At 39.7% G+C, this 14,189-nt stretch overlaps 1 protein-coding gene across 6 annotated transcripts in view; it reads right to left on the bottom strand.

Moving 5' to 3' along the window:
- Window positions 1–2,656: 2,656 nt before the first annotated feature.
- The window catches only part of CD2AP (CD2 associated protein), a 122,674-nt gene continuing 111,141 nt past the window's right edge, over window positions 2,657–14,189 (bottom strand). For all 6 annotated transcript variants that reach the window (XM_090031316.1, XM_090031323.1, XM_090031326.1 and 3 more), the window contains 5 exons: window positions 11,175–11,290; window positions 10,123–10,212; window positions 8,020–8,204; window positions 6,532–6,595; window positions 2,657–5,072 (listed from right to left, as the gene is read on the bottom strand). In XM_090031316.1, coding sequence (XP_089887442.1) covers window positions 5,031–5,072; window positions 6,532–6,595; window positions 8,020–8,204; window positions 10,123–10,212; window positions 11,175–11,290 — 497 coding nt within the window. In that variant the 3' untranslated portion in view covers window positions 2,657–5,030. The remainder of the gene's footprint in view (window positions 5,073–6,531; window positions 6,596–8,019; window positions 8,205–10,122; window positions 10,213–11,174; window positions 11,291–14,189) is intronic.

The following is a 14,189-nucleotide window of genomic DNA, read 5'->3' as shown; positions in this document are numbered from 1 at the left end:
CTTGTTGCACTGCTGGGTCATTCTGCGTGCAATCAGCACATTGCCCTTAACAGGGCACCCCTGCAGGCTCTTCTTCCAAATGGTTAACCTCCTTCTTCCCCCAGGTGCAGGAGTCAGGGAAACCGAGGCATGCAGCATTATTATAACGGGAACGTTTAAACCAGAAATCCAACAAACCCAGATTCTGGCATATTTGCATTAAAAAAAATCCCTTTCCATTCTCTCTCCTAATATGCTGCCTTCCCTTTGCTTTATTAGACTTTGCGCTTCTGGGGTGCAGACTTTCACATCTTGAACGAGTATCTGGGAAATGCTTAAAAATATTACAATTGGAACTGAACAGAAGATTTCCAACAAACCAGCTTTGAAAATGCTGGTTGTTGAACCTGTAATATTCCATGTGAAACCCAGCAAAGTTTCCAATCCAAAGCCAGATCCCAAAAATTTGGATCCGCCTGGATTCCTGGTGAGTGTCCTGGGGCTAGGGATATTGGGAACTGCAGGGCCTCTGGCTTTTAGCTATTAACCTCCAACAGCTCTGATCTAAGGTCAGGGGCCCTAAGATCAGTTATACAGCATATCACTATGAATAAAGATGAAAGGTTCCCTTCACACTGCAAGGAAGTCCAGAAAAGAGGGCAGTCAGTCTGCATCCTTAAAAATGCGTGCATTACAAGTTTAAGCTACAAAAATAAAATGCATATTTAAATGGAAAGCATTAACTGAAATACTAGCTTACTAAAAGTAAAGAGATGCTGGACAAAGTCTTCTCCTAGCTCTGCCAAAAATTCCCCATAGGACTAGAATCCAAGAATGTAATTAAATTCACATTAAATTAAAGCCACACTTCAAACAGGAAGATGGGAGACCTTTTCCTGCATTTCTTCCCAGCACCAGCAGGCCTCTAAACACCTGGTGACTAATGTCTCCAGCCTGTTTGCAGTATACTGGCGTGCTCTTCTTGTTATCTAGAGGTAGCAACACTGCAGAATTCAGCAGCCTGGCCTAAACATTTCAAGTCTGGAAATCTCCAGAAATGGTATCCTAGGGCAGTTGGTCTGCAGCAGGGCCACAGGGACAACTATGGCGAGGCTGACCTTACTAATATTCATATTGCTACGCTGCTTCAGCACAGAAAGCTGTAGAGCTGCCTCAGTGTAAAGCTGCGAGTAGGCTACCTCTGCCGAGAGGCTGAACTACTTCTCCAAGGCTCTGTGCTGCTTCCCTATGAGGGTGGCCAACTGTGAGAGGCTTTGCATGGAGTCAAGGGAATTGTAAGGGTAGAGGAGCACAGACCAGATCATGAGTCTGTGATTGAAAACTACTATTCCTGAGTACAGAGCACCTCAGTCAATAAGCCCTATATGTGGAAATGGGGGGGGGGGGGGGGGGGGGGGGGGGGGGTGTGTGTGTGTGTGTGTGTGTGTGTGTGTGTGTGTGTGTGTGTGTGTGTGTGTGTGTGTGTGTGTGTGTGTGTGTGTGTGTGTGTGTGCGCGCGCTACCCCTGTGTACATTTCTTGTGTTGTTGTTCACAGCCCCAGCACCCGAGTGCAGGTGATTTTTGGGGTTCACAAAAGATACACAAAGACATGCTGAACCTCATTCTTAAATAGGGGAAGACAACTCAGTTAAACAAGGATACATCCCAAACCACTTTTTTTTTAAAATCACTGCCTAAATTCAGAGGAAAGAAGTTTAATTACAGTTACAGTGAGTCTGTTCATAATCTTATTCCACAGCAGGTGGGCAAGCAACTTCTAAGAAAGGTAATGAAGAAAACAAAGGAAAAAAAAATAAGTCAAGTTCTGAAAATGGGTGTATGCCAAAGAAAGCCTAGGTCAGACAACAGAAGCTGAGTCTTGATCTAAGGCAGGCAAAAGGAACGGCGGAGCGGGAAGTGCATGCCTCTATGTTCTTGACACAGTACAAGAAAAGGCAGAGCTATACAGGTACTGCTAGGACAAAAACCCACTGTGAAGCATGCAGAGATGAGCACTCACATGAGAAATTTCCCATCTAGTGTTTGGCTGAACTTCCCCTCCCTTAGCTAGAAACCAGACCACAGCAGGAAACTATTTTAAACTTCAAGGATTGAAAAAAAAAAAAAAAAAATGGCTAAAGATAAGTGAATACTGCCAGAATGCAAGAAAACTAAAGGCAACCTTCAGGCAAGTGATGGCAGAGACGCGAGTGATTCTCTGACCTCACTGAGTGGTCTGTGTGGTGTCTCAACTTATTAAGACGGATCCTTTTGTAGGTAGAGTGCTTCCCTTAATATGCAAATGCACAAAGTCCCCAAAACAGCATGCAAGAGGTAGTCTCTCACACACACTGCACAGGACATTTTAATCCATACACACGTCAATCATGACAGACCCTCATCTTGTTCTCCTCCTTGGTATTTTTATTGTAGTATGGAACTATAAGAAGAATTTGATTGTGTAGCAGAGATTACAGTACTTTTTCAGTGATTACCATTTGCAGAAAATGTATACATTTATAACGATTTCATAATGGTTTGAACATTTGCTCCCTGTTTTGAGATATGGGGAAGGAGTTTCAAATGAACTGCCTCAGGCATTGTTTCTTTTCAAAGCTTGTATTGTAATAATTCCAGACAAACACAAACCTTCCTGAACACACAAAAATGCACACGTATTCCAACAGTGACTTTATTTGCTGGAGTTTTGATAACATGCATCATTTTACAGCACCTGTAAACAAGTCGGTGAAGCATAATGCTTTAAGGAATTTGTACTTTATCACCTACCACATCTGGTGTGGTACACAATACTAACCATTGAAAAGACAGACACATATTAGGGCAACTTCTTTATGGCTACAAACACTCATAGCAGCAGCTTTTAAAAGATGATTTTTATTAAATCAGTCATTGCACTTGGTCATTTATTGCTACAGCAAAAAAAAAAAAAAAAAAAGAGGCCATTAAATAATTAACAGCTTTCATATCTGATTTAACTGATTGTCTTGTTCTGCTTGTCTGCTACAAGCTTAAATGCAGACAAAATTATCATAGAGCAATTTATCACAAGATTCATTTTATGCTCTGATCACAGTAAAGAGCTCATAAAATAGAGGATACTCTACTGTATTATGTTCATTTCTTCTTTTGCATCATCAGACTTAAAGAGGTAAAAGAGTTCTAAAAAAGCTTAGTGTCTGATAGAAGCACTACAGCTGCATATTCCTGGATATAAAGATCTGGCTCAAGTCTTCATTTGTGATGTATCTAGACAATCAAGAATTAATAATGAATCAGCTAATTAGTAATGCATCTTGGAAATACAGCCTAATACCTGTATATATATTATATGCTATTAGATTTCATGACAAATAAATCAACAACTATGGTCTAACATCACTCAACTGACTCTTAGATATTTGCCACTTACTGCGAGTCAATTATGGAAAAGTGTTTTCACAAGTTATTATGCTCTTGTTTTCTTGCTGAAGTGATGTATAATATTACTACTATGCCTATGCATATTTCTGGGAGTAGAAATCTAAATGTTCTCTTACAAATCATGACTACTTTCTGATGAACTTATCAAACTACGGGGCATGCTTTTGCCATCTTAATTCTGCTACATCAATAACAGATGAGGCAGATGCTTAACTAAAGCAAAGCGTTTAATTAACCTTCCTATTTAAAAAGATTGGAATAGTGTAGCTCTATACCAGATGTGGACAGCATGAGATGTGGGGAGAAAGAGCAGGGAATTATTTTCCAACGCTGACCATTCTGAGACTAATTCCTCCTGGGGTGAAAGCATCATGCGACTCATGGGTTTTGAGCCTTTTTTCTCTATGGGGAAATACATAAAAGATATTGCGTCGGAGTTAGGACAGCGAGGTGAAAAGGAGGTGCTTCAACCAGTCATGTGAAAATACACATTTCTTTAATATGTTGTTTATGGCAAGAATAACACTCATTTGTATAAGAGTCCAGAGAGTTTATCTAGCATCACTCCCAGGCAAATACCACCCACTGTAAAGACTGTATGAAGTTATGTGTTCACGTGCATGAGACAGGCCGCCTGAGACTGTGAAAGTCGCATTACATCTTAAGGAAATTTATAAAAATCTCTCAATACTACTATTACTATTTAAAAAACGCACTAGAGACTGTGATGACTTCAATACCCAAAAGCCAAGCAATTCAAACTTAAGGCTGATTTTGCATGTGCTGTTGTACGTGCTGCAATATCTAGGCACAAGAGGTTGAGTTAAGGATGGATTTTAGCCTGGCTTCTAGATTTTGTGTGTGTTATGGTTTCAGAAATTATCTGTTTTAGCAGAGTCCCATGATTCAATCATAAATCCCTTTTATGAATCCTATAGTGCAAGTGACAAAGTGTTTGCTAAGAAAATAATTTGATTGTTGTAACTACTATGCATAGGTGATCCATTTGCTTCATTGCAACAAATTCCTATTTTATCACCCAAATTGTAAAATGGCATATTATTAATACTCACTGAAGACAGGCACAACAGAGTAACCCTGGGTAAGAATGCTAAAAATTAAAAAATAATATACAAATATCATATATTCCCTTTTGTGTGTAGGGGAAAAAGTAGTGACTACAATTACTATAAGGCTACTCCATCCCTCCCAATAGACTATTTTACAGATTACTTGTAAAGATATAATCACCCTATTTATAGTATAGATCTCTTTAAAAATTACACTACAAGTATTCAATAAAAATCTATTAAGAACTCCCTCTCCTTTTTATACAGATTCAGTAGTATTTTCAAGCAAACCAGAAAATATAGGTCTGCGATTCCAGCACAGTAAGAAATAAGGCCTCTTCGATATTGGCAAAAAATAAAAATAAAAAAAATTACATCATTAGTCATTTTCTTTTCTTCTGTCTCTGAATACAAGACTATATTCCTTTTTACTCTTTTTCTTCTCTAAAACCAGCATTATTTAAGTAAAAAAAACAGTTCTTTTTGTATTTTGACTTGAATTCCTAGCAAGTAATGGACTGCGAGTCTATGCCAGCTCATGTAGACATCACCACTTTCTTCAGCTTTTCTATTTCAACCTATAAAGAAAGAAAGAAATTATGAGTAAAGAAATAATTTGTAATTCAGTAGCAGTATCTTCAATTAAAATGAAATCTGAATCTATCCATCCATTTTCTTTAAAACTCTTTCCTTGTAAATCTTTCTTTGTAATTACCCATTAACACGGATTCATTTAACAACTTAATAAGAGCACAGCTGGAAAAACGTGTACGTTGTGTGTCTGTTATTCAACTGCTGGTCTCTGCCTCTCCCCTAAGTAGCCAAGGCTTTCAAAATTCATTTAATATGATCTACTTTATTTGTACTGTAACATTTTCTTGACTAAACAGCTCCAAGTAATGTGCCCTGCTGAACATGTTTGTTCGCTGGACTTAGTTGCTTAACGGCAGACTCCTGCACAGGCTACATTGGCTAGTGTGTTGCATCTCGGATTTGTCTCCTAAAACAGATCATGCACACCCCCTTCCTGCCAAGTGTGCCTTATAACTTTCTTTTAAAGGATATTGAAAAATAGTCTCTTTTGAGTTACAACAGTGCAAATCTGCAGTAACATCACTGATTTCAGCGGAAGTCCAACAGCCGGGCTATATTCTAAACAGTGACATTTGGGAAACATTCTCTGAATTTGCAAAAAGGCAATTTTTGCTAACTTGAAGGCTATTTTCCTCTATCATCCTTTCTGTACCTACCAAAAATGAGATCACGAAAGACCACATATAAATATTTACAATGAACACATATCAGTTATTTCACCATGTAGGACTCAGAGGTGACAAACTCAAAGAGTTTCTCCCTGTAAAACCCCTGCCAGTTTTTCCTCAAAGCATGAAAGAGAAACCGGGGAAGGAAGCAAGACTTGAGTTCAGATATGTTACTAGACCTCGGTGTTATTTGAGTTATACTGAAATACTCATTTATAGCTCATTAAAATATTGTTATGAACATGGGGGGATGGAGGGGGCAGCGGAAAATCAGGAAAAGTGCCAACATTTTCATAAAAGTCATCTTCCCTCTTTTTTTTTTTTACCAGATTGATAAAAGTTGACATTTTACTCTAGAAGCACATGGGGACAAAACTTTTCAGCTGTTTAGAGTACCTGGGTTCCCATCTCCATGTGATTAAAAGGCGTTTCATGAAATGTTAGTTCTACTATTTGGGAGCTGCCTGTATAAGAAGCTCCGAGAGAGCATGTTCAGAATCTAGTAGGCTATTATAGAACTCTTCCCCCAGATTGGTACTCTGTGGTTTCTCTCTAACTTTACATTTAAAGGTTCGTGTTTTTCTAGCTGTAAATCCTTACTACAAAATCTTTCATGCAAAGAAAGAAAAAAAGTCAAGAATAAGAAAAAATGCTGCTTTAATTGGGCAAGCACTCAGGCTTGTACTAATAAGAAAACCTCTAGAGAAGAGGTCAAGCAGTACTGTCAAGCCATTCAGTTAGTGTCAGGGGACAGCATGCACATTCCAATAGTTACCTCCAAGTTACTTCGCATCACCTTCTCTTCCTCCAAATCTTGTTTTAGTTTTTCCAGTTCTTTCCTATAAATTTAACACAAACATTTCAAATACATGACTGAAAACATACAATTATCTTAGTGTTCAGAACTGAATACAGTGATAACTGTATAAAGCTATCTGTATATGCACATAGCCCCCTCCCCAAATAGAGCTAACAGCTATTTAGTTATTTAAAGTTGTGGAGTATGATAGCTACATGGAAATAAAAAGAAAGAGCTACTGCTGATATGGAGAAGCACACTTCCCACAGGTAATGAGAAGGAAATGGGGGAGCCATGCCTCTCTATGCCTATAGCTGGAAGTACAAGGACAAAGCAACATGCTGTACCCCAAAAGAATGGCTAACTAAAGTCTTGGGCTCCAAGCAACTGGGTGTACACACTGCTATAATAAAACATATGTTTGAAATTATTTGAATGAGAACACAGCAGCTCCTTGTACCTTGATTATAATACAGTCTTTTATACAGATACAAATTACTTTGCCTTCCAAAGGAAAGGAATGAACATTAGAATGCTTCAGTTTCCACAAATTTCCAGTTCACTGTATAAATCACTTTACTCAGCAGCACATATCAAGCACATGGTCAAAAAAAAACAACAACCGGTCAGTGTTATGCAACTAAAAATTGGGGAGGACGTGCCTTTTGGTCAGTCTTCACAGAATCATAGAAATGTAGGGTTGGAAGTGACCTCAAGAGGTCATCTAGTCCAATGTCCTACTGAAGGCTTCCCTGTCAAAACCACACTAGACAAGCGTTGGTCTAAGCTGCTCTTAAAAAAAACAAAAAACTTCCAATGATGGAGAATACACTGTCTCTCTAGGTCATCTGTTTAAAAGGTGAAATGCTGACCCAGAATCAAGTCATCTCAGAATGAATTAGCACTGGGTCCCTCATGTGCCACAGGCAAGAGGTTGCTCCCTTCTGAGCACATTCTGGTCCTGACATGATTTAGACCAAGGGAGGTGGAAGATGGAGGATATTGAGAGCCAACTGAAACTCTACAGTGCTGCATTATCATTAAGTTCTCCTTGGCATTTGAGTATCATCCCACTGACGTTAGGCTTTGCCCAATGGGCTTCTCAACCACAAACATAACTTGCCATATACTGTGCTGGATTCTGACCCTACACCTTTGCAAAAACTCTTAAGCTTTTTCTCAAGCAAACATTACATATTTAACCACTTATGTAATGCTTCCAACAAAGAACAAAAAAAGAAATAGAAAAGTACAAAAGGGAAAAGAGCTGGAACACAACTGAAACAGTGCTTGTTTTTCAGCAAAAAAAACGGTATGCAGTTGTTATAAAACCCTGCTGGGTTAATTTCAAAAGCAAAATGCATCATGACACTAGTCTAGGAGAGGCTAGAAAAGAGAACTTCTGTAAAACATAGTAGTTAGAAGAAAAAGATGATATGAAACTGAAGGTTAAAGTATATTTACCCATGTTCTTTTTTCAGTGCTTCTATGATACTCATCAACTCACTAATCTGAGCCCTGAGTTCTTCCACAGAATTTTTCCCATCATCAGTTTCTCCTTTAACTTTGATTTCTGCAGCAGCAGAATTGAGTATGAAAGAGTTTGGTCTTGGAGATGAAGATGGAGGTGCTGAAGTCAACACAGATGGCTGAAAGAAATCAGTAAGAAGCGTACATGAATACATTAAATGTTGTTAAGTGACAACAAACTGTATTTTTTCCCCACAAACTATTTTCCACCCAAGTTTTTTTGCTATAAAAACCTGTAAGCAAATGTCCACATCAAAACCCCAGCTATTGTAGTACACACTACACGTGCATAATTCAAGTATTTCACTCTTTAAATTGGTGCAAGAGAAAGAGCCTTCCATTTTACAAGACTGTCTGTGCACCAAATTAAAGAACACCTCGTTGGCCAGCCCCACCAGGTGCTGGAATTCCAGTGTGATCTGGAGACCACCCCCACACAAAATCCTCTATAGAAAAGATCTTCTGCAGCTGCTTCCCCGTCCTTCCTGTGATAGGGCCCAGGCCAGTGCTTGCACTTACAGCATGGGATCCTGGTTTTCTCAGATTTAAAAAAATCCCCAATTTTTTGTTAAAAAAGTAACCCCAAATCCACTTTTTTCCATGATTTAAATGAAACACCACTAATATATACACCTATATATAGTGTGTTTTATTTTAATCGTGGAAAAATGTGGATTTGGGGTTACCTCTTTTTTTTTTTTTTTTTTTAAACTAAAAATGGGTGGCTTTTTTTTTTAAATCAGAGAAAACCAGGATCCCTGAGCATGACATAGGCTATTCTCTGTGGTCAAGGAATTGGGCTATGTAAATCACCCAAGTCCAACTGTGTGAGAGTTTGACTAGTGATGTGGGGGGAGACGGAGGGAGGAGGAGGGCTGGGTAAAGTTCTCTGCAAATGCAGGAGACTGGACCAGGAGGCCCCTTCTAGTCCTATGTCCCTGGGACACGGACATGTAGCCTCCTCATAAGACCCAAGACCTTTCCCTTAAAGGTCATGCACATGCTCCTCATGTCAAGTGGGGAGCATGTGTAACAACTATCAATGACACTAAGTCAGAAGAAACAGGGTTCCCTGAAGGTGTCAGCTTCCACCAGAGGGAAGACCTGATAATTAGAGGAACAATACTTCCATACTAAGGGGGTATCTTCCAGAAAGGAGTCGCAATAAAAACTAGCCTCTGAACCGGGCACAGGTTCCTTTTCTATGCGTTTGCCGGCCCACTAGCCAGAGCTCTAAGGAGGAAGAAGAACAAAACCAACCCAAGGCCTTTCTTTGGTAGAAGGATAAGTTCAGAGCAACAGGCTGGGTAGAGAGACCAGTGAGAGGCTGTGATGTCACACCCACTCTTCCTGCATCACAAGGCACCCTGATCCAAGCATGCCAGCCACTTGAGGAATTATGCAATTAGAGCTGCCTCACAATACAGGGATTCCCTTATGCGGTACGTTCTTTGGGACAAGGACCATCATTGTGCTGTGTGTTCATACAGTACCTTGTGAAAGGGTGTCTCGATGCACTGGGCTCAGACACTAGCACAATACTAAGATTTCTTTTTGTTGGTTCTCTAGTTAACACACAGCCCTTCCTTCCAGTCTAGTCCTTCTGCCATTGTGCTTTTTGGCATCAAGAGTATTTTCCAACTACTTAGAAAACTCGCTCTGGCTTTTTAAATTTAAATTGTAAAGAGTGACTGTGGAAGGGAACTCTGTCAACACTGTACTAAGCAAGTTTCCAGAGAGGTTTCCCCTCCACATAGCTTTACTGTTCAGCCCTGCTTTTCTACAGCTGCGATTTCAGGTGGCAGAGCAGACATTCAGGTTACTATCTATCTAGCAACTGGAAGTACTGCTTCATGCCAAAGGTAAAACATATCAGTGTCCATCAATGCAGTTTTGTACCTAAACTTACACTGGGCACTTGTGCCTGAAGGGAAATATCTACAACCTGAATGACTGCATTAATACCCCAGTGTGCACCTAAACTGAATGGCAGCACTAACAGACTGGCATGTCTTTCTAAACATTTTCACTTCATACCTTTTTCATTTCAGATGGCTTAGCCTTGGCACTTTCTTCCTCCTCCTTATGAACCTTCACAACCTTTTCTGTATTCACATTTTGACTTGTCTGGTAAATAAAGTATACATATGAAATAAAGGTGCTTGCAGAACAAAAAAAAAATTACAACATTTGATAATACAAGTGATGACCTTCATTTAATTTCTAGATTATTGTTAACCTCCTATCTCCCACCTCTACCAATTTTTTTTTTAAATAGTAGTCAGTAAAGTTTTCCACTAGGCACTGCAGAAACCGACACCAAGTACAAATGTGTTTAAAAGAAAAGCAGCAGATCAAAGGCTTTCCTGCAAGGTAGCTGATGGAACTGCACAAAAATAAACGGAAAACAAAATACTCTGTGACCAAGTTTTCACTCCATCTTGATCTCACTCTGACCATTGATAAGCTGTGCATCTGAATGGATAATTGATACCAGGCTCACCCACATCCCGCAGTGTGGGCTCCTATCTAGGCCCCATTCCCCCACCTTACAGCTGCTGCTGCCAGGGTCTCCAGGTTCCCCTTCTCTCTTCTGACTTCAGCTTTCAGCCCTGCCCCTTGGGGACAGGGCAGTGGAGCATGGCCCATGGGGCAGAGTCCACAGCTTAGGGTGCCCAGGGTATCGGTGCAATGCAGTACAGCAAAGGTAGGGGGGGAGGCCTGCTATATGGAGCAGCTTGGTGGAGGGATGCCAGTAAACTCATGTTGTGTGACCCCTGGTTGCTCAGACACTGGACAGCTTTGATTTACATTAAACTGTAAGTTCTTTGGGGGAGAGTCCATGTTCTTCTGCACTACAGACACTATTGGAATTGCAATGCATAAACCAGATAACGAGAAATTTCTAAAGCAACACTCATAAAGCATTACTTCCTTGTCAATATTCTGCATGTATATTGGCACAATAGGTAGTTTCTCATTTCTGTGAGTAAATGCTTTATTTGTATGGCACTGCCCAATGCAATTCTGTTCCCTGGAAATTATCGGCCCTCAATTTATCTTCAAAAGGACACAGTCGATGCACTCACAGAATTACAGCCATTGAAACGAGTAGGGAGCCTCTTGCCAGGCATCTTCGGTCTGCTTGCAGTAGGGTGCGATAGATTATTTGAGGTAGCTATTACATCATCAAAGCTTATGAGATCTAGAAAAGGATACGAAAAGGGACCCCTATTAAATGCACACACTCAGGAAGTATAAACATTTTCTTTTAAAAATCAAATAGGAAACAACTTATTGGAATAATTCTAATTCAAAAAGACTTTCAAATGTACTATGCTCATGCTCAGGCAATGTAAGAAACAACTCTTGCAGACTTTTAAAATCAGTCTGAAAGAATTTTTACACAAGAAACTTGAGAGAATTTTATCCCATTAGCTAATATAATGGCTGGTAAAGGAATTCAGTCCATATTCCCAACAGACTAGTGGTTGGAGTGGTAAAACTGCCTGACAGACTTCTGACCTGAGTGCACAGGAAAAAAAACAGTTAAATCTCTCAAAATGCTTCTGAAGGAAATTTGGAATACGTAATGTTTAGTTATGCAGCTTCAGGTTTGCTTAATTAATTATTTTATGGAGAGTGAATTTTCTAATCTCAATACGTTCTAAACTGAGTATGTGAATCACAATTTTTTGAAGTCTCTAAACAGAAGAGCCAATGCTGCATGATTAAGTAAGTCACCACTAAGAGTCTTAAGAAAACCAATAAAGGTAGTGGTAGATGCACACACTCAAGTTAAATTTGCTTCAATAACAGGTGGGGGAAAATGGATCCTTTTGGTTCTCATCTACAATTTAAGCAGGCTCTTCATACACAACAACTTACCTACAAACAGCCAATTTCCATGAAGTCGATACTAAAAGATTTTATTTACTTTCATATTCAACTACTTGAAATTTCTGGTCATTTCTGAAAAGTCTCCTTATGCTTATGCCTCTACATAAGCAACATCTGAGCAAAAATTTTTCTCTTCTCTTTTGCCCCTTCTACTTTGTCCCTTGAAATAAGTGTTAATTCTACATAAACTCATTAGGACAAAGCCAGTTAGTCGGAACAAGACACCTTAAGAGTGGTAATGAGTGGAAATAATTAAAACTAAATTTACCGGCTGGGTGATTACAGATTAATAGCTTCAGTGCCTTAAAATCCCCCATGTGTAAAATAGTTCACAATAATTACCAACCTAACTATACTGCGGTGAAGTTTATATGCTTATAAAAAAATACAGAAATCATCACTATAAAGATCTAGAGTACTACATGTAATGTATTATGAAAGATGCATAGACACACCTATTCCATTTTTTAAAAAAACCTAAATTTTTATAGTTTAGCCAGGCAAGAACTAATTTCCTTAGAAAGTCAATGCATTTATTACCATTAGTTCTGCTATCTGATAATTCTACAATGAGAATTGCAAGCATCTATCACTTTTGTAAACATTAATTTCTGTTGGCAAATGAAGGGGAAAAAAACATGGAAGAGAGGTTACGTGGAGAGGATTAAAAGAATGGTGAAAACAGAATAGCAATGTGGCTGATTCACAGAGCAAAGCTCGAGGGGGGACAGGATGACTGTGAAAGAAAAAAGGGGATTTATTTTACTATAGTCATCCAAGTACAATAGTTATTAAGGGAGCATATTCCTAGTGGTTTCTCTAATCTCAGAGCAGAAACTTAGGTTAAAAAAATAAAACTAGTTAGTTATGTATTATTGTAACGAGGAACAAAAGGAAAACAGAAGTATTATTTACATATTCTTCCTCTCTCAGGTAGATGTCCCTGTGTTGAGCTTAATAAGCAGCGCAAGCCCTACATGCTGTGCAGCAAGTCAGCATATGTTTTGCAAGGGCCTGGCTAGATGGGTTCCTGAATGAGTCTGGGTATGCCACCAAGAAATAAGCCTCGTTTGCATCCAGGTCTGTAAATCAGGGAGTAAAGAGAGCTTAGGGACAGGCTTGAGCACACACCCCAGGAGAGGCTATAATCATGGTAATGGAGCATGTGCACATGTGCAGGAGTAGCTCCAAAGCACCCCAAGCCTAAATTGGGGGCCTGGATATATGTGAGTGGATAGGGTTTATTTGTCAGCGGACTGCTCAGGTGGCACAAACATCCCCAAAGCAGTCAGCTGTGTCGCTAGCAGAAGGGTCCATATGCAGAGGTTTCAGAAGAGCTGGGGGTGGGGGGAAGAGAGGGGGAGCCTGGGAGGGAGGCGTGAATGTAAGGAAGTACTCGTGGTACATCATGGAAGCAGTGAAATAATGCTAAGAACTGATCTTTTGCTTTAAGAGTTGTCAACGCTTTAGGACAGCAGCTGTTACACCTGAGCAAAGTGCTCTGAGCCAACACACTGCTATCACAATAAAAATAATAGGGCACTCACTTCATTGGTTCATTCTTGTGACCTTTTTTTCTTGTTAGTTTTGTACAGGGAGGAGAGTGCAGTTACTTGATACAAGGTGTTTAGTGGTTTTAGTTCTCCACCCCATACATACACCTTTCAATCTAATCCTATCTATGAACACGTGAAATCTAGACCCCACTAAAATCACTGGGAATTTCACATGAACTACACTGGGGTTGGTTTCAGTCATTAATAGTTTATTTATCAAAATCCCTTTTACAGTCACTGTTGGCTTTTGAGACTGTCTACCGAAGAGAAGGCTACACTGTGCCAAAAAGTGCTCCAATTATCATGTAATCTTCAGGATGGCGGACTCAAAAATGGATGAAGGTTTTGGCAGCGTTGAAGAGGGATCAGACGGATCAGTTAGCGTTGAATGGACAAAGCAACCCAGTAGATTTCTACTGCAATCTAAATTTGGATCTGAGCATTGTACTGGGACCAGGAGCAGGTTGAAACACACTGTATATGGTGAGTTCTGCTAGTAAACTTCCAAAAGCATCCCGGTTGGGCTTAACATACCATCTCCGTTGGTCTGAAGAACCAGAGCCCAGTGTAAGAAAAGCAGGAGGCATGAATGAAGTAGTAGTAACTCGAGCTGCCACAGTTACTAGGGTTCAGCAGCTCAAAACACTA

The sequence above is a fragment of the Crocodylus siamensis genome, chromosome 1, assembly GCF_052110815.1.
Source record: "Crocodylus siamensis isolate JL-2025a chromosome 1, ASM5211081v1, whole genome shotgun sequence".
In the NCBI taxonomy this organism is placed as follows: Eukaryota; Metazoa; Chordata; order Crocodylia; family Crocodylidae; genus Crocodylus; species Crocodylus siamensis.
Note: the sequence above shows the minus strand (reverse complement) of the source record. Positions and strands in the feature narration are given on the sequence as shown.